This window comes from Callorhinchus milii, unplaced genomic scaffold (genome assembly GCF_018977255.1).
Source record: "Callorhinchus milii isolate IMCB2004 unplaced genomic scaffold, IMCB_Cmil_1.0 Scaffold7, whole genome shotgun sequence".
Classification (NCBI taxonomy): Eukaryota; Metazoa; Chordata; class Chondrichthyes; order Chimaeriformes; family Callorhinchidae; genus Callorhinchus; species Callorhinchus milii.
Window position 1 is genome coordinate 16,946,544 of NW_024704748.1, and position 19,900 is coordinate 16,966,443.

Consider the following 19,900-nt stretch of genomic DNA (forward strand, 5'->3'; position numbering starts at 1 on the left):
ATACAAGCAGTGACTAGATGTTTTTCAAGATTTGATGGATGATCTCTAGGGAAACATGTGCATCGAGTCAGAGAGATTCCCAGAAAACAATTGGACAAACTGATAGGTGAGTCAGGGACAGTTTGATTAACAACATTACACAGTGACAGAAAATATCAGGGTTAGCTGCTTCAGCAAGTTGGAGTTATTATAAAAGGCTAAAGTGAAATATGCTGATGCCTGGATATAGAAGCTTAGATTTGTGGATGGGCAGTCAGCCATTCAGTTCAGATTGATTTTGCATTGCTGGAACAGCTGTCACCACCATATCTTCCTTAAACAGTCAGATGGGGACAGATGCAGCCCCCTTTCCTTAATAACTGCAGATGAGCTTGGTGGCAAGTGCAAACAAGAACAAAAGTATTCAATAAGCAAATGTCAATTTTTGAGCACTGTGTTATTGTTTGAAATTCATTACAAGCCCAGCCGATACTACATGGAACAAATACAGTTGAGTCCCATTATAACATGACAGTTGGGGGTCCATACAGTCTCAACCGGCACTATAAATAGACGTGATCACTGGATACCGACGATACACCCTGAAAGATGGCTGATTACATCAATATTTTTAAAACACTGACTGGCACAAGGAAACCCAAAGTGGTTACTGTTTATTCAGGAAGTGAGGTCAGCGATTTGATGATCTGGAAGTCAGCCATTTTGGCTTGTGCATGCTACTGGTGTTTTGAAGTGAGGATGGAGCAGGCATGTGCATTTCTGATTATTTGGGGGTAAATAAATATCAGAGTCCAAACCCCAATCACACTATAAGAAAAACAGCATTATAACAGCTTGTTATAACAGGGCTCTACAATTATATACTGCAATGATTTGTAAGGAATAAGGTACATGGGTAATAATTACATTTGATAACCAAGTTATCAAGTTGAAAAGCACTTCATATGTATTTTATTATGAAATAGTCAGGGTACAGATTAAATATGGTGCACCAATGTTGCCTATTTAAATAGCGAGTTGAGATTAACATTTCCAAATTGTGTAGGTCCATTTTTTAAAAAGCTTTTTTAAATTATGGCAATTTTCACAAAGTGCTTCATTCAATATTGTGTTCATTGTGTTTAGGCAAAGTTGTAAGTGCTTGGTGTAATTTTGCATGAGAGGATTGAAGCGAGTTTTCAATTTTTCTAGTGAGCTGTGCAATTTGGCTACTATCTATTGTTTTAAAATTCATATCCTCCTTGAGGCGAAGGTAACCAGGTCTCCTTGGAGCTGAACTGGCTCCAAGGTGACATGTTTGGCAATGGAATGTCAGATTCGAGCCAGCCCTCTGTGGTGGTATTGTAATTCAGTTTCTGAGTCAGGCGGGTCCGAAATGCTCCAGGGGACTGCTAATGGCAGCACAGAACTGCCGATAGCTCATCGGCAGGATTTGGAAGGGCAGATCAGTCACTAGGGTCAGACACTTCCCACTCAGCTCCTGTTAGCCCTGCAAGCCAAGGTAGAGTGGTCCTTGCTGGACAAGCAGCAGGAAAGCTTGCCAGACAGTGCTAATAATGGCAAGCTATGCCGTTTTAGCTGGTCAGACTTCAGGAATACCCCAAAATACCCTCTGGTGTCCACAAGCCTTGGCTCTTGCCAACCTGCACCTAATACTTTCCAGAATTAGGTAATCATGATGTGTCTTCCAGGGAGGGAAAGCGTATTCCATTCCTATAAATATCTCAGGAATTTCAATCTATAGGTAGGATGCATGATTTGGTTTGGATACTCGTAAGTATGGTGATGGGTTTCTGCATGTGTCAGACACCTGGCTGACCCCCAAAAATACAGAGTACTTCATATTTTTTGTTTTTTTCTACGCTGTCCTCTTCAAATATTTTGTTTCGTTGGATGTTGTACAACATTTTTCAGCATAACTGAAGAATGTCACACTGCAATACAGTAACATGGTAACAATTTCAGTTATTAGTGCATCCATAGTACATCTGGTCTGCTAATCCAGCATCCCAAAAGGGTTCTTCAACACATCTAACTCATGAAATGTATTAAAATAAAAATCAGTGTATTAATTTGTACAGAGTTAATGGTATATACATTCAATGTGTGATCCTATGTTAGACCTTTACTTGTTGTGAAGTTTTTCTTGAAAGATCTGCTTGTATCTAATTCATGATGCTGTTATGGACACTTCAACACCCATTTGTGGTAAAGCATTCCATATTCTACTAGCTCTCTGTGTAAAATAATTAATCTAACTTTCCATTATTCTTATGGCGATGATGCTTAATTTATGGCCTTTTTTTAATTGATCTTTATTTAAACTATCAAAACTTCATAATTTTTAAAACGTTTTCCTATTCCTAATTTTTTTTTGCAGATTGGAGAACAGAAAGGTTTAAACAAAGCCTTTTGTTCATCTAGATTGTTATTTAAAGAAAAGCTGAAGTTTTCAGCGTCTTGTGAGACTTGTTTTGGAAATTGCTGTATATTATGCCCAACTATTTATTTTTGCTTATTAAAGATTTGATTCTAGGGTTTGACAAGGAAAAAGTTTGTTCAGATATGTAATTTTTTGTACTGTATTTTTTGACTAAATAATTACTTTTCAAAATGTCTGTTAGTACAAATAGGATTTTAAAACTTAAAAAAAGGAAACTGGCTTCTGCTTGCCAGGTCTGTTTGATTATGCAATCTCCTTTGAGTGTCAATCTTATGCTCAATGGAGAATGGTGGTGTTTTGGGAATTGAATATTGTCTTTTTTATCATCTTAATGAAAAGCAAAAATTATTGAGATGGCAAAATATGGCATAAGGTTTCTCAACAAGCCATAATCTAATCCAAAAAGTGATGATAGCTTTGCTCTTTCAAAAGAAATGCAAAAGCATGTCAAGTTTAATGAAAATCATACATTTAACAGTTACTGATGTGATACCTCAGAATTCAGAGATACATCACTGGGGCATATGGGCAGATCTCAGTTCATGCATTTTCAAAATAAATACAGTGTCGAATGATAGTAAGATCCTTATAAAAGCAGATAAAAAATTGATGAGGCAATTGTAAATAATTGATATGAAAAAATTACGTGGTCACTGATGGATGAATACTTTCATTATCTAAATACTCTTTCGGTGTAACATGGAAACGATTGGAAACATGGATTGCTGAGCTTTGATTCTGTGTTTTGGGCCAATTTGATATGTTCTTTGATAAATGGAAATGTAATGACCCGAATTATGATGTAAACTAAATGTTATGTAAAAAGATTTTGCATTTTTATTGGTATGTAAGCTTGACTCTGACTCATCTGCTTTCTTCCAATATCACCCGGCTCCAACATTACATCATCCCATCCAACGCAGCTGAAACCCTCATCCACGCCTTTGTCGTCTCCAGACTTGACTCGTTCAATGTCCTGCTCACTGGCCTCCTCAGTTCTAACCTCCATAATTTCCAGATAATCCAGCATTCTACAGGTCACATTCTCTCCCACACAAGCCCGCCAACCCTTCCTCTCTTAGCTGCCTCTTCCCCTGCTGAATCACTTATCTTCAAATGCCTACCCAGTGTGCCCCACTCAACTTCTACAAATTCCTCTAATCTCTCTCCCCATGCATCCCCTCTGCTCCACAAACTTTGGCCTGCTTCAAGTCCCCACCCACTATCAGTAGTGAGCTTTCAGCCACTGTGTCCCTACTCTCTGAAACACTTCTGAGATCCCTCCCCCTTCCTCCCTCCTTCTCAGCTTCCTAAACCCTCTATGACTGCAACATTTATTTTATTTTACATTAGTCTGCTTTCCTCCCCATGTCTATAACAGCTCCGGCTACTATTCCCAATTCACAAATCACTCTCAGACATTGCCCTATGTGAAAAGCACTATATAAGTGCAAATTATTGTTAAGTCTCAATCAGTTCTTACAAATATTTTGTGCTTTAAAACTAATGGTTGGAAGCAACAACAACAACTTGCACTTACATAGCGACCTCCACACAAGGTAGCATCTCAGAGCAGCCTTGGAGCAAGACATTCTGTAGATAATTCTTCCATGCTGGAACTGTGTGGCACAGTTGGATGAAACATTGTCTTTTCAATGTTAGAACTTCACGTTGAATCAAAATCAGATTGATGGTTTTAATGTTTTCCTCTATACTGACTGTAAAGGGTCTCAAGTGGAATGCGCTTGGGCAGTCAAAGTCAATTTACTGATCACTGTGGACTCATAGCTCGAAATACCAGTCAATTGGCTCTAAATTGTCAGTCTCACTCAAAGAGGCTGAAAAATACTTAGCACGAGCAATTGAATATTTGTTCTAACGTAAACATGTTTTGTTTGCTATTGGGCTAAAGTTGCATTATAAAAGTAGCTGGTCCATGTTGTAAACAACTTAAGAATGTTTAAAACTGAGAATCTTCCATCCTGATGGGCATAACATTCACGAGAAAAAAAATCCATTTTTTTTAAATACAATGTTTCCCTTGTTGTGACATTGGACACCAGAACACTAAGCTGAGCTAGGATGCATGTTATGGTAAGAATCTGATTTCTTGGTTTTCCTTTTATATTATTCGCATAAACACTAAATCAGTAGTTATTGCATCATAAAAGCGTATATTCCTTATTTTCATATTGCCAATAATTTACCGCCTATTTAATGGCAAAACAAAAAAAAATCAAAATACTTTTTAGCAGTATTATCATTGCTTTGCAATTCCCCCTAAGGTTTAAGACAATGTTGTGCACTTACGAATAACGAGAGAAAAGTACTGTTTTGCTACGAATTATGGCAGCAGTTCTTGCTAACTTCAGTCTACCATTTTCTAATATTTTGCCGTGGCAATATAAATCACTATCTGACCAGGTTTTATCATTGGAAACAACTTAAATCAATATATTTAATTTCATTTTTTAAATTTATGGCAATCATTTGCCATACAAAAATTAATGGTTAGGTTTTGGGAGTTTCATTAACATTCATTCTGAAGGATTGTAAATAATGTTTTCTGACCTGTTTGTGTGAACTAAAATACATATCTGGCAAACCTGTTCGCATTGCACTGATTTGATTGGGCTTTTAGGAAAACAAACATTGTTGTGGAGAAAATAATTTATACATTTCACATGAAAAAATAGTACATTCTCCATATGAATATATTAACAAAAGTAAAACCTAGAAAATAAAATAGCAATACATGTAATGGAAAATGGCAGAAATTATAAGAAATTCACACAGGAGGAAAAACAGACAATAGGCTTCGAGCATTTGGATCTGTATATGTAATAGGAATGGACAACCAGTATGGATGAGATGAAAAAGATAAAAACAAAACACTTAGTTCAGAGGTAAATAATTGCATCTTGATTTTGTTTAAAATTGAAGTGTGGTTAATTTAAACAAATTACAAAAAAATGGCAAAAGGTGACATGTATTTCATTAAATTAAATGAAACAAACTCTTAAGACATTATTGCATAAATACATACAAAAGTAAAACCATAATATTCAAAAGAATGTGTATTAACAGTACTTTTTTCTCTAAAACAATTTGTACAATGTATTTTTTTAAGTGTCTGCTGGCTTTTTGGATCTGCATATCAGGCACAAGGAACGTTGGCTCACAAGCTCATCTCTTAGATGAATGTGTAAGCCAACTCTTTAGATAACTCAAGGGAAACAAAGAAGAGGAAACCTGCTATTTTTGACCATTGCAATGAGCAGATTAACTACTGATCCAGGTTGTTTTGTTGAATTGAACCTGATTTGCTTTATAATAATAATAATAATAATCCTTGCATTTTATATAGCGCTTTTCACGTCTTCAAGACATCTCAAAGTGCTTCACAGAATCGACTGTAAAGTGAATTGACTGTATATTTGTGGGATATATATAAAGGCAGCAGCCAATTGCGCACAACAGTGTCCCACAAACAGTCGTGGATTGAAAATGACCAATTTGTTATTGTTTTGTTTTTTGGAGGGATTATTAATAGGCATGTGGAGTAAGGAAACTTGCCCAAGGTTTCGCCCTGCCTGGAATTGAACCCTGGTGTCTCGCTTGCAAGGCGAGGGCTCTAACCACTGAGCTACAGGACTCCACAATGCAACCTCATCAATGTCCATCAGAGCAGGGCCAGGCTGCCCAGTATTACATTTTGAATGGTTGGCTGTATTTAGTTGGCTTCCTAATTATTTTCAATGTGTATTGGGGTGAAGAGATCAATGAAGGAATGCTACCTGTCGAATCCTTGCTCATGGGTCGCTATAGTTTGTAAGGCAAAATCTGGATATAAGCCTATGTAGCACCTGCCAAAGGATGAATTCATCATCGATAACATAGAAAGGAAAGCGTAGAAAAAGACAGAGGTTCATCAAGTTCACTCCCAGATTCCATTCCTCCAATATACCTTCCGAACAATATTCTAACTACACTACTTCTCTCTCTGTTTGCTGGTCACTTAGCCTCCTCCTGGTGGAGGCAAAAACACAGAGAGAGAGCTTAATAGTACATTCAAAGGGCTGGATTTAGCACCCCTTACTCTAGAAGTACAATCTGCTTTTCACCAAACATTGCGTCTTATTTGTGAAAATGTCAATCTTTCCATACCAAAATGAAGGTGCTCGCTTGTAATAAAGATTCTAAGTACATGCATGTGGAAAAATTATTTGTATGAAATAATTTGACTGTTCAAACACTGGAGATGTTTTTCTACAATTACTTGGACAATTTTTATATGAAGCATATTATATAATTACGTATGAATATGTTAGACTTCTAAGGAGAGAAATTCCACCTGGATCTAAATTTACTCTAAAACACATTTTGTAGGATCCAGAATTTGGCAAATTCTTAAATTCAACCTAAATCTTTTAAAAACTACAGAACACTGATTTCAAAGTCTTGTTTTTGCATGTAGAAAGTAATTTATCTCATGATCTTTTAGTTATTTGCTATTTTGAATCTAACTGCTTATTTAGAATCCTTTTTTTCTTGCACACCTCTGCATGTGGCATATTTTTGAAATATTTTTGTTTTGCTCACTATAATTATCCAAGCTTTACATGACCTCTCTGTATCAAAGATGGAATGTATTAATTGTTACTTATGTTTTGCCATCTAAAGCCTAAAGTTCTATCTAGTCTTAGCCTATAAGACTGGTTAGTCTTTGAATGTAATATTGTGCAGAATTGTGAAAAGTTCTTTTTCTCAAAGTTCTTTGCTAGTGCATTAGAGGACATTGAGCAGAGAAAAGGGAGATTGATGAATCTTGACCAAAAAGCAGTTGCTGAGATATGTTTCCAAGTGGGTTTTAAAGGCTGGGAGAGCAGAAGAAATGTAAAGAAATTGTGGACCAGAATTCCAGAGAACAGCAAAGTAGTGGCTGAAAGGCTTGATCACTAATTGTGTGACAGAAGGAAGCAATAAACCAAGATCAGAACATCAGAATATATAGGCAAGAAAATAAGGCTGAGAGATATAATAAATATTTTTTGCATTTGGTACAGCTAGCGCCTTTCATGTCAGGAGGATGTCTCAAAGCACTTCACAGGATTTACTGTAAAGTGGAGCAGCTGTATTTTTTGTCGCGAACATGGCAGCCAATTTGTGCATAGCAATGTTCCACAAACAGGCATGAAGTGAATGACCAATTTTTTCTGGGGAATTATTGGCTAGATCACCAGGAGAAACTCTCTCTCTATTTTCAAATGGTAGCAAGGTATCTTTAACTTCCACCTCAACAGGCAGATGGGACCTATAGGATCTCACCTAAAAGAATGAAAGAATAGGAATCGACAAAACCATTGGGATTTGAACTAAGAACAAAGATCTTTGAGTCAATCTGCTAGATCACTGAGAGTCAACAGATCTTGAGAGTCAACGAGAGTCAACAGATCTTGACAAAGATGGGAGCAATGGGTTTATGGAGAATAGAGCAGGAGAGAAAATGCATTGGATCTTCTGAAGAATGGAATTACGAGGGTGCCTGGAAGGAGTTGGAAAAAGTTTACCTCGAACATAAATAATGATTTTGGCAGCAGTTACTTGGTAAATGTTCTTAAGTGGGCTTTCTGCTCATTTTTATTGAGTAGTGGAACATCAGCTCCCATATTGTTTTAAGTAATATGAATCTATTGCTATTTACGTGATGCAGTTACATCTCTTGACCTGAGTGGCACTGTATAACTGCACTGATAGCTTCTGCCCAGTGTCACCGATGTACTATCTCTACTGTATAGTACTGATTTTTACTGAAAGTCTAGTAATATCACATCTCTTCCAAATAAGCATCATATTACTTTGTTGCCTGTCTACAACATTGTCGAATGGTGAAGACATCCAGCTGATTGTATCTATTATCTATGATAAAACTTGGAAAAGTTAAATACATATCTATCATTATACAATTCTTTAAATAACAATGCATATCGATCGTTATTCAGTTCTAAAGAAAGGGAAATACAATTTTAAAAAGTAGCACATGGACGCTGCATTGCATGTTGTCACCAAATCTGCCAGTCACATAAAATTGTATTTACTAATTGTACGACTGACTGTAACTGGAGTAATTGATTATTGGACATTTGATTGCACTTTCAATCGCAATAATAATTGCCTAAATGTTTTCTATAAATCTGATCCTATTAAATAAAACCAATGTGTCTCCTGATTTAATCATGAATTAAAAGCCAGAAATTTGATATTTTCCAGTGAATCAGCTAATTACTTAAGTGTTATTCAAGCAGCCATAAGCTTCAATTTCTCAAAATTATGTATCTAATAAAATAAATTGATACGGTGATAGAGGAAATTGTTTCTAGGAATAATGTAGTATTAATTAATGGTATTTATTGTCAACAAGGCATTGTTTTGCAATAAGACTATCTTAAACTTAAACAGAGCTTAGAAACCATCTTGTTGCTCTTCTCTGATCCTCCCAAAGCATCATTAACTTTTTGAAGGTAGAATGCCTCAAATTGCTGATTATATTCTAAATGTGGCATCACCATTGCTCAATACCAGCTTAGAATAATGTTTTGATCAATAACCACGCCCAAATCCATTTGTTCTTTATGGATGCCAGTAGACACACCTTCATTGTGTACATAACTTTACTGTTTCTGATTCAGTGCACACTGATTTTATATCAACATTCAGATCCAACTGTCATTCCTTAGTCCGGCTGCTTAATTGCTCCAGATCTTCTTCGATAATCTTTATTCTCATAATAGTCACGTAGACACACAGCTTGGCACCAACTATTTAACATTCATCTGTATACAAACAGTACTTTTCACCAATGCATAACGTTAACAGCAGGGGGCCAGAGCAGACACCTGCACAAATCCACTGGTTTCTGTCCTCCAGAAGAGCTTTTACATTTTTGCTTCCTATTGTAAAGACAGGTTTCAGTCCAGTTGGGTAATTTACCGTTAACCTTATTACCTCTAGCTTTTAAAAAAAACAACTCAAATGTAAAATGTTAATAAATGATTTTTGAAAATCCAAATATATGATATTCACTTGGACAACTCTCACTAATTTTAGTTACTTCCTCAAAGAATTGCACCAGATTTTTGTGATTGCATCGGAATCCAACTCACTACTTTTTTATGGTCGCTGTGCTCTTCAGACGACATTGATAAAATCCTGTGTAATGTTCTTTCAGCACATCAGATTTTAGACTAACTGGTCCATCATGTCCAGGATTACAACTCCCTTTTATTTCCCTAAAGATTAAAATGTTAACCTTCTCCTGCCAGTGTGACAGTTCTGTTTCACATACTATATATCCTCATAGTCTATTTTAGTAAGACTGACAAATTAGTACTGACTCATATTTTGTGGAAGTCCATCCACTAAGACTGCACCTGTACATTTCACTTAGCACCCATAAAAACTTTCAGTGCCAGGCATTCATTCTGACTGTGTGTCAGTCAGTCAATGAATCTCAACCGCATTCATTAACCTCTTGGACTGGATTATAACAGTCCTATTTCAATGCACCTTTATTTTGAAGCCTAAAATAAGTCAGATGTACATGGGTTATATTAATATGCAGAAATCGCTAACAATCTTTTACTTTTTTAAGTGTTTAAAACTTCAATACGCCACTGGAAATAGATGCATTAAAAATCAGTACTCAGTATGAATTAAGTTAAATAAAACTTTCACAAATGATTATTCAGTTTGTTTGCATAGATTTTTTTTAAAAAACTTTGCAACCATGATTCTATTTTAAAAAGGAATCACCACCTCATTTATTGTTGATAACTAAGATGCTATATAAATCAATTACAAACATTTAAAAAAAAGTAAATACGCTTGGATCAATATCAGTTATCTAAAACTTCTGAGTTTCCATGATAGCGTGTGACCCTAAAATAACACGAGCTGTGCACGTAGAATGCAATCACATGTAAATATCGCCAGAAATGGCTGAAGAAATCGAACACCTCGTCCACAGGTCACTATAAATCAGATATTTACCTCTCGTTTGCGGTCCCTAAATGCTTTGGTTTTGAGAAATAATGGTTCATACCTCACACTCCCTGGAGCCAGATTTGGTATACGTGCAGGGAACTGTTCCGTTCATCAACATCTCAGCAACTTCGGAATTTGTAGGTTTATAATCAACATAATATTCCTGGGTGGTAGGTGTCATTTGTCTCAGCGACTGTCTTTTCTTTTTCCTGCGTCTCCTGACCAAAGACCGTTGCTGCAGTTGCTTTACACTCGCTGGATAACGCTTCCAGGACACATAGATCACAAGCAAAATCACCAACACAGACAAGAAAAGCGCCACACTTCCTGCTATGATTTTGTGAAAGGAGATGTGCTCAACAACATCTGCATCAGAGCTGGATTCCGGGGAAACCAAGGTTGCTGGAAGAGGTTTACTTTCATACTTAGGCCTTTCCGTGTTTGGCTTAAAAGTAGGTTTGGGCAGAGCTTTAGACACATCAGATGCACCCTGCGTGGTAATTTTGTGTTTTTTCACGCAGATATTATAGTGGTCAACTGCTTCCAAGACGTGCTCTCCCTGCAGCTGTTTTGGACCAGCACAGATCATTGTGCTTTCTCTCCTCCCTTTAAACATCTTCAGCCAGTTCACAAGGGAACATATGTTCCTGTTGCATTCCCAGATATTTCCCGAGAGGCTGATGGAAGTGAGGGATATGAACGAGTCCAGGATCTCCTGCCCGAGGGTGGTGAGCTTGTTGGAATCCAGATGCAGTGTCTGTAAGTTAGGCACACACTGAAACACGTTTGGTCCTATGGCTTGGATTTCATTCCCAGACAGGTCCAGCTTTTCCAAAGAGCTCCAAGTCCAGGACATGCCTTGGATCACGACGCTGATCTTATTCCACTGCAAGTAGAGGATCCGCAGGGTGAGCAGCCGTGGGAAGTGAGCCAGGTTGATCTTGGAAAACTGGTTGTGCTCCAGGTGCAGTTCAGTGAGCCTGGTCAGGCCCGCGAAGGCATTCCGAGCTAAACTCCGGATACGGTTGTATCCCAGGTCTAAAAATTCCAGGTTTCGGCAGTCTTGGAAGATTCGGACGGGGACTGTTCTGAGAGAGTTGGACCGCAGGTGTAAGCTCTGAAGTTTACGCAAACCCCGAAACTGCTCCGCTTCCAGAGACTGGAGTTGGTTGTACGATAGATCCAAATTGCGGAGGTTAGTGACCGGGCGGAAAGTGTTATTCAGCAATCGGGCGATTTTGTTGGAACTCAGGATCAGCTCCTTCAGTCTGCGGATCCCGTTAAACGCGTGTTCGTCGACGGCGCTGATGTAGTTGTGATCCAGGTACAGCCAAGTGAGTTGGTTGAGCCCCGTGAACTGGTTGTGGCTCAGCCTCTGGACGCTGTTGTACCGCAGCGACAGCCCCAGAGTGCCGGGCGAGATGTTGGGAGGAATTTCCTGCAGCGTTAGCGACTCGCAGTAGACTATTTTGCCGTGACACCGGCAGCTGCTCGGACACGCTCGCTCGGCGGCGGAGAGCACACTGAGCAGCACCGTCGGGGCTATCACCAGCACCGCAGCTCTTCCGCTCAACAGCCGAATTACGTTGAAATCTGAAACACGAAAAAGGGCTTCGGTAAAGTTCCCCCCATTCAACGGCGAAACCGCCTCTCTCTGACGCTTCACCGACTCCCCCCCCCCCCCCCCGACCCGACTCTCGGTGGTTTGCATCTCACGCCGTTGCATGTTTGCAACCCTATTTTTTTTTTTTTGCAATCACGCACAATAATGCATAGATATATATAAAAAAAATAGATAAGATTTTTTTTTGTCTTCAAGCCACGCGCAACTTTTGAAGGCGACTCCTCTCGCCTCTCGTTCGAATCGTTTGGGACGCACCGCGATCTCTGACGGGTTTTAACGCTGCCTCGAAGTTTCCCCCCCAAAAAAAAAAATTTTTTTTTTTAAAAAAAATATAATAAAAATAAACAAATGACCCCAAAAAACTTACCCATCCTTTGCGATTGCTACGCGGTGCTCGTGAGCTGTCTGGTGTCCTGTTTCAGAGCACCAAAAGCATGACCGGCTGTGTCGACTGCTCGGCAGTGAGTCCGGGTTGGCTGGTACCCAGGAATAAGGACCTGATCCCCTGGGAGATGGACAGTTTTTTTACACATTACTCTTTCCCGGCCATGTAAAGATAAATCAAGCTCTCACCGTGAAAGCAAAACGAAAAGGTCAGTTCTTCAGCCGCAGCGAACGCTTATCTTCCAGGATACCCCCCACCCTCCCCAAACCCTCCCCAAACCCGAGGAACCGTAGTGGTGTCGGTTCTCTTCCCACCACCGCGAACTGACTCCTCTCGCAGCGTTCAGCGCTGTGGATTCTTTTTTTTTACTGATGCGGTCAATGGTTCCCGTGAGCAGCCGATGCCGATGGTCCCTCTGGAAATGCAACTGTTCCAAACAGCGCGTCGGCAAAGCAGCGGTTCGTAATGCGAAGACGGCGCTCGTCCCCGTGCGCGGTCTCATCGCCGTGAGCTTCCTTACACTGTTGCTTCGGATGCGGTGAAGACAGCCCTTATGTAAAGCTGCCCCCACTGGAGAGAACTGTTATGGGCTTGTGCGGAAATCTCACCCATTGCATTCTTTCCGCTGCAAAACGTGTGAGCCCCGTACGAGAGGGTTTTAAGCAGGTTGTAGTTATTCCGGATTGCCTAACATATACATCTGATATTGAGCTTACAGCAGTTGCGATGTGCACTTGATTGAGGGTAAGGGGCTAAAGAAATCCATCGCACTGGTGTGTCTTTTGCTGAGTGTCAAAGCTCCCCAGGAATTTATCAAAATATTCTTACTTAATGTAATTTCTCATGAAAATAGAAGTTAAATGTAGATTTGAAAAGGAACTCCCGTATTCACATCAATGCATTGTTAGAATCGTTCTTTATATGATTGCATTACATTATAGAATCTAAAATCAGTAGCTAGCTATTTTATTACTGGATGAAAAGAACATATTTTCATCCAAAATACTCACTTATTGCATGATTTCACAAAATGATTAGAATTTGCATACCAATTAATAATGTCAAATACCATGGAAGTGAACTGAACCTTACATAATGGTACTGAATGGATTTGGTTGAGTAGAGCAGATATTATATGAAACTGAAGCTCACATGGAGTTCCTGGTACCTGCCATCCACCTTGTGAGGACGATCAATGGCAAACTATGTAGTTTTAGGTGCTTAAACCCCACCCCAGCCGTACCCCCAACGTACACTCTGGGTTCCCCAAGCCTTGGCTCCTGCCAACCTATGCCTAATACTTTCCAGAATTAGGTAAGCAAGATGTGTCCTTCCAGGGAAAGAGTGTGCATTCCATTCTAACAATAACTTATAAATAGCAACACACTTGAGCTCATAGTCTTGACTGGCACTCCAATGGCGTGCTGGAGAGCCCTGAAAGGTGTTAGATCAAATGCACGGATACGAAAATCCAATATATATAATTCAAAAGATGAGAATAAACACAAAATAGTTAGATTAAGGAGTTCTTCACAAAGAGTCTTAAGAGAAGGTAAGATGGCAAAACAGAAAGAAATCAAATCGCTGATAACAGTAAGTGAATCTAAAGATTATTTTTCAGCTCACTTAGCGGCAAAAGAGCTATTAGAGACCAGATCATCACTAAGGGAAGAGTTAGGTACAGATATAAACAATTAAAAGACCTATGTTATAGCTTTTACCCACCAGCTTTCAGAAATAAAGATTGTTCAAAATGAAATTCTTGATGATTTAGCTCTGGCTTCTTTAATACCTGTAGATAACCTCAGATTGGGTGTCATCTTGGCTCATTTGAGAGAACTCTTACCTCTGGGTGAGGTTATTTGGGAACTTGAATCTACATTCTAAGGCAAGCTATCCAGTGCAGGATTAGGGAACACACATGTTTGATGTTGTGTTTTTGGATGAGAGATTAAACTGAGATCCTGTATGCCTGTTCTTCAAAGGAGGCTTAAATCTAGAACAAGTGAATTCAGAAGACAGCAAGTGGTAAAACAATTTAGATTTAATTACTTTACACAGAGAGGAGTGAATATGTAAAATTGACTACACAGAGAAGTCATGGAGGCAGATTGTGTCAACACATCCAAGAGGGAATTGGATACCTATTTGGTAAATAAATTGATTGATGAGGTTGTAAGAAAAGTGCTGCTATACATATCCAAACATGTATCCAATATGTAAGAAAATTAGTTCTACATCATACAATGCTCAGGATATAAGAACATGGATAGTGGATATATATCAAATATACCCACCTCCTTTTGGATACTTGATGATGATGAAGATCCCCAGAATGCTGGTAAATGGCTTGTGGAGATGCTTTGAATTGAATTGGAGATGCTGAAAGTGTAACTTTAATTCAGAATTAATCTTCAATTAATCAAATTAATCAATTAAGTGATTAGGACAAACACAACCTCCAGTCAATTCTCCTGAGGTCGATTCCAGACCCTACCTCCTTAAGACTGGTTTATGACCGATACAGACTTCTTAATGGATCAAAGGATCTTTCAACAACAGACAAAACGGTTTGCTCTGGCAGGCTTTAACCCTCTGTTGTCCTTGAAGAATCAAGAAATTGAAAAACCACAAACAGAGGTGCAAAACTAGGTTAATTCATTAATCATTAATTTAAATATAACATTGTGAGTGACAGACAATAACACAAATACAATATATCATCATGCAGCTGGATTCAAACCTAAAGGGATTTTAGTTGAGTTTGAATGCCCAAGAAACAACAACAGCAATAACAAGATTCCATTTATAAAGCACCTTTCATGTCAGGAGGACGTCCCAAGGCGCTGGACAGTTGGGTCAGGACCCGAGCAGGGGGAAAACGGTCAGGGTGGGGGGAGGGAAGGGAGGGAGCGAGAAGGGGGAAAATGGTTAGGGTGAGGGGAGGGAACGGAGGGGGCGAGGAGGGGGTAGAGAGTTGAGAGGGGAGCTGAAGGCACGGTCAAAGAAAAAGGTCTTGAGACCGGTCTTGAAGGAGGAAAGGGAGGAAGCAAGGCGAAGGCACTGGGGGATAGAGTTCCAGAGCCTAGGGGCTGAGAGGCTGAAGGCCCTGTACAAGTCCACCCATGTGGATTTGTGTATTAACTCAGGAGGGCAAGAGCAACCTTTGCAAGCTGTTCTGCAGCTTTTCATTTCCCCATGGTGTGATCAAGCAAGTCATCATTTGTTCCTCCACTAGTTTTTTCACTCATCTCTTCAGATCTTCTATCTTGGATCTTCCCTCACTGTCACTGTTCTTTAGCAGCTAACAGGTAGCTTTAACTTTGATAACAAGGCTGCAGTATTTTACTTCGTTGTAACAGATTATTAGAGTCTGGCTTTCTTCAGCCTCTCCAACGATTTTTTTTCTGAATCTGAATCTCTCTCTGTCAGAATCTAAATCTCCCTGTTTATCTGAATCATCCTGTGTATGTTATGTTCACCTGGGTTCACAGTACTCCTAGGTAATATCACTGATCAATATTCAGAGTAGCTTCCAGTCAGGTGCCATCCTTTTTTGATTGACAGCTGTCATTAACTTTTTTTCTTCTTGGGATTGGTGGGTCATTTGGTTGTTCTGACACTTCGAGATAGGAATTTGGATTAATAGAAGTCCAAAATCTATTCATCCTTTTAATATATGTATACAATCATCTTCTCAGCCATTTCAGCCCAAAGAAGGTAATTATCTTGCCTGATATATTGTTTCAGGTGACATTGCTGTCCTAGTGTCTATAGCAAATGCAAATGTAAACATTTTTAGTGTCAATTGGCTGATAAAAAAGTGATTCTCTTGTTGATTCCTTCTTATGATCCCCTTGTTTTTCTTCATCTCCTGTCTGGTTAGTATCACAAACTGACCTCTCTGTATCTCTCGGACTGGAAATCTTTGCACATTCTTACCCACCAGACATCGCAATTCGTATATTGACTAAAATTAACTTGTTTATACCAACCACTGATCTGCTGCATTGTCAATTATTTTACTTTGGGCCTGCAATCATCCTGTGTATGTTATGTTCACCTGGGTTCACGGTACTCCTAGGTAATATCACTGCAAATACCATGCACTGTGTGCAAACTGCTCAATTATATGCTTTGGAAACAGGAGGGGTGCCACCACAAACACTGAGAGATCCTGTTCAATGCTTCTTGTAATATTGTAAACTGTACTTATGGTAACAAGCTATGTGAAGTCCTTCATGCAGTGGTTAGTGCATTCGCCTCACAACCAAGAGGACCCAGGTTCGTCCCAGGTAGGGCAAAACCTTAGTTAAGTTTCCTTACTTCACACGCCTGTTTACCTAGCAATAAGTAGGAGCCCAGTTGTTAGTTGATTGGCGGATCGCTTTGCAGGGGTAATAATTCCTCCTCCCCCCACTCCCCCCACTCAATCCACTACTGTTTAGGGGACACTGCTGTACACAATTGGCTACCATATTTCGCCCGCAAATAGTCAATTCCCTTTACAATATATTCAGTGAAGCACTTTGAGACGGTCCAACGAAGTCATAAGGCACTGTATCAAATGCAAAGATCATAATTTTTATTATTATTATGTAGGTGTCATGTCAGAACATATATAGCATTCATTTTCTGATAAATGGAAGTATGTTGTGGCAACATGTGGGGTCTCTGCTATGGAAATAGATTGTATCAGTTCAAAATTCCCATGGATTGGCATAGTGTAGTTTGATTCTTGTGACCAAAAGTCTATCAAGCAATCTTGTTATGAATTGCCCGAATTTAGACCCCATTTTGTTCTTTTCATGTGGGGTCCTGTGACTTAGTGGTTAGAGTACTTGCCTCGCAAGCGAGAGGATCTGGGTTCGATTACCAGGCAAGGTGAAACATTGGGCAAGTTTCATTACCCCACAAACCTCTGTTTATCTGGCAGTAAGTAGGAACCCAGTTGTACGATGATTGGCGGATTGCTTTTCCAGGGGTAATAATCCCTTCAAAAAATATAATAAAATAATAATAATTTGATCACTCAATCCACGGTTGTTTGTGGGACACTGCTGTGCGCAATTGGCTGCCACATTTCACCCACAAAAATATATATATTCAGTCAATTCAATTCACGGTATCATCTGTGAAGCACTTTGAGATGTCTAGAAGGCGTGATAAGGCACTACATCAATGCAAGGATTATTATTCTTATTATTTTCAGGTGAATTGTGTTTAAGAGCAAAAGTAGAGCAAGGGTAGTAAGCAATGGAAACATAACACATGAGGACTTTTAAAAAGATGTACCACTGTACATATTTTGCCAGAGATTACAATCATGAAGAGTACAGATTTTTCTTGAGTAAGATGTCTACCTACAAATTCGAAAGAAAGTATTTGGGTATTTTGTCATATTTTGGGATTTATGTGTTTTATTATGAGTGAATTTCTAATTGAAATTTCATTTCTTAGTCATTACCAGTTCTTGGATAATTAATATTTTAATGTAGTGAATACTTACTCAGGAGATGTTGAAATATATGAAGGTTATCCAAGAGAGTATAAACTTTATGGCTATAAAAAGGTATCGATCAGTAGTATAACATGTATGCGATAAGGTAGCATGTGTAGAAGCACTTTTAATGTACTTAAAAGTAGATAGTGGATGTACTTTTAATAAGAGTTGCAATATTATTTCTTTACCATTGTCGAGAATATTCTAAATACAACTGACTTAAAATTATTTTGAAATATATCAATGTACAAAATTGTTTTAATGACACGCATATATCCTATTTTATACTGTGATCTTCTTTGAGATTGAAAAATCCATTTCCAACACATTGGGAGTGGGAGGACTTAATTATTTACTGAATAAAATATCTTCTTTACGTGCCTACATTATTGTAAATCTAAAATTGATTATAAACACAATCAGTATTAAATTCTCATTTTTGTTTTAAAATAGAAGTATTTCTAATATTGGATCTATGACCTTATGTGTTGCATCATAGAAAGAAGATTGAAAGCTTGCATTTTTTTATTAGGAAGAGTGATTATAAATGGACAAACTGTGATGATAATATTACTACTTAGTACATTTTACAGAATGCTAGTGGAACTGAAGGCAGTTACAGTATTTATTTATTTGACTGAGCTTCTTGGGTTGTGCATACCTTTCTATGGTAATGTCTTTTCAGAAAATGGATTTGTTTTAACATTGTCAGCGAATGAGATTAGATATTCATATCAATTTATTAGTATCACAACTATGGCGATGTGTGATTTCATAGTGGGGATATTGATGACCTGAAATGTTGTTTTCTTCATTTCAGCAAGGTGCATGTTAATTATAGCCCTGAGCTTTATTGTTTTGTTGATGACTTCAATAACTTGTGGATATACATGTTTACCAGACGCGTTGTGATTTTAATTGTAACAGAATGCTGGAAAATGAAGGAGCATTTGCACTAATCCGATAGCTGTAATTGCCTAGAGCATGAGCAACTCAGCCACATTTTCTTTATTTATGAAATATGTAACTTCATACCATTTTCTATAAAGGAAATATTTAAAATGTTTTCATGGATAGTACAAATGACAGAATACAGTTCAAGAGACAGCAGAATGAAAAAACAGCTTGCACTACTGCAGTTGTGCAATTTTCAAAGAAACACAGATGTTTTATTATTTCTGCATCTATTTTAGTTCTATTCAATTAAATGCATGTAGCACAAATGCTGTGAGTGTACATCTATCACATCAACCAGAGAACTGGAATTGGCAGGAGGTTGTAGAATGTGGGGAAAAATGAAATACTTTTGTAAAATATTAAAAGTGACTCTGTACTGCAGTACCTGGATGGCATTGTCTCTGGTTAACAAATATTCAGTGAATCTTCTCTTTAACTTTCCTTGAATGCAAGCTAATCCATTGTGGGTTAATGATGGAAATTTAAACCCCGAAGCAGTGTTTGTGGTGATTCAGTACTTGTCCTTTACAGTGGTTTTGCTTTGCATTTTCATGTCATGGATCCTCTTTTTCCATTGTCTCAAGGTTAAGCTCTCTGGTTATATGCTGCATAAATTTTATTTGTAATTCTCACACAAGAGAATTGAAGTGAATCTGTTAAAGATGTTGAACGAAGGCAACATTTTAAAAAAAGCTTCATGTGGAAATGGCCTGCAACAAACCTGATCAATGAGGTGTTGGTAATTTTGTTGCCATTAAGGAGGTGATTTTAAGATGTCTTTTGGCATTTTTAGGATGGTTTCTATTATTTTCCATGCTCATATGCAGTAGGAGGAGAGGCCAATGGGGAGCACTTGGGGACATTGGAGGTTAATTGCTAGCACCAAGTATTAACTTAGAGCTAGATCTTGCAAAACAGATTCATTTATCACCATAGAGGAGCTAA

The 19,900-nt window shown here is 38.4% G+C and overlaps 2 protein-coding genes across 2 annotated transcripts in view; one reads left to right on the forward strand and one right to left on the reverse strand.

Annotated features, from left to right (window-relative positions):
* LOC103181064 (leucine-rich repeat transmembrane neuronal protein 3) overlaps positions 1-12,744 on the reverse strand; it is a 61,739-nt gene extending 48,995 nt beyond the window's left edge. Inside the window, exons 1-2 of the mRNA XM_007897274.2 lie at positions 12,478-12,744; positions 10,545-12,079 (exon numbers count right to left, since the gene is read on the reverse strand). Of these exons, the coding sequence (XP_007895465.1) occupies positions 10,545-12,079; positions 12,478-12,481 (1,539 nt within the window). The 5' untranslated portion in view covers positions 12,482-12,744. The remainder of the gene's footprint in view (positions 1-10,544; positions 12,080-12,477) is intronic.
* LOC103181072 (catenin alpha-3) overlaps positions 1-19,900 on the forward strand; it is a 245,557-nt gene that overhangs the window by 97,975 nt on the left and 127,682 nt on the right. The gene's annotated exons all lie outside the window — the stretch shown is intronic.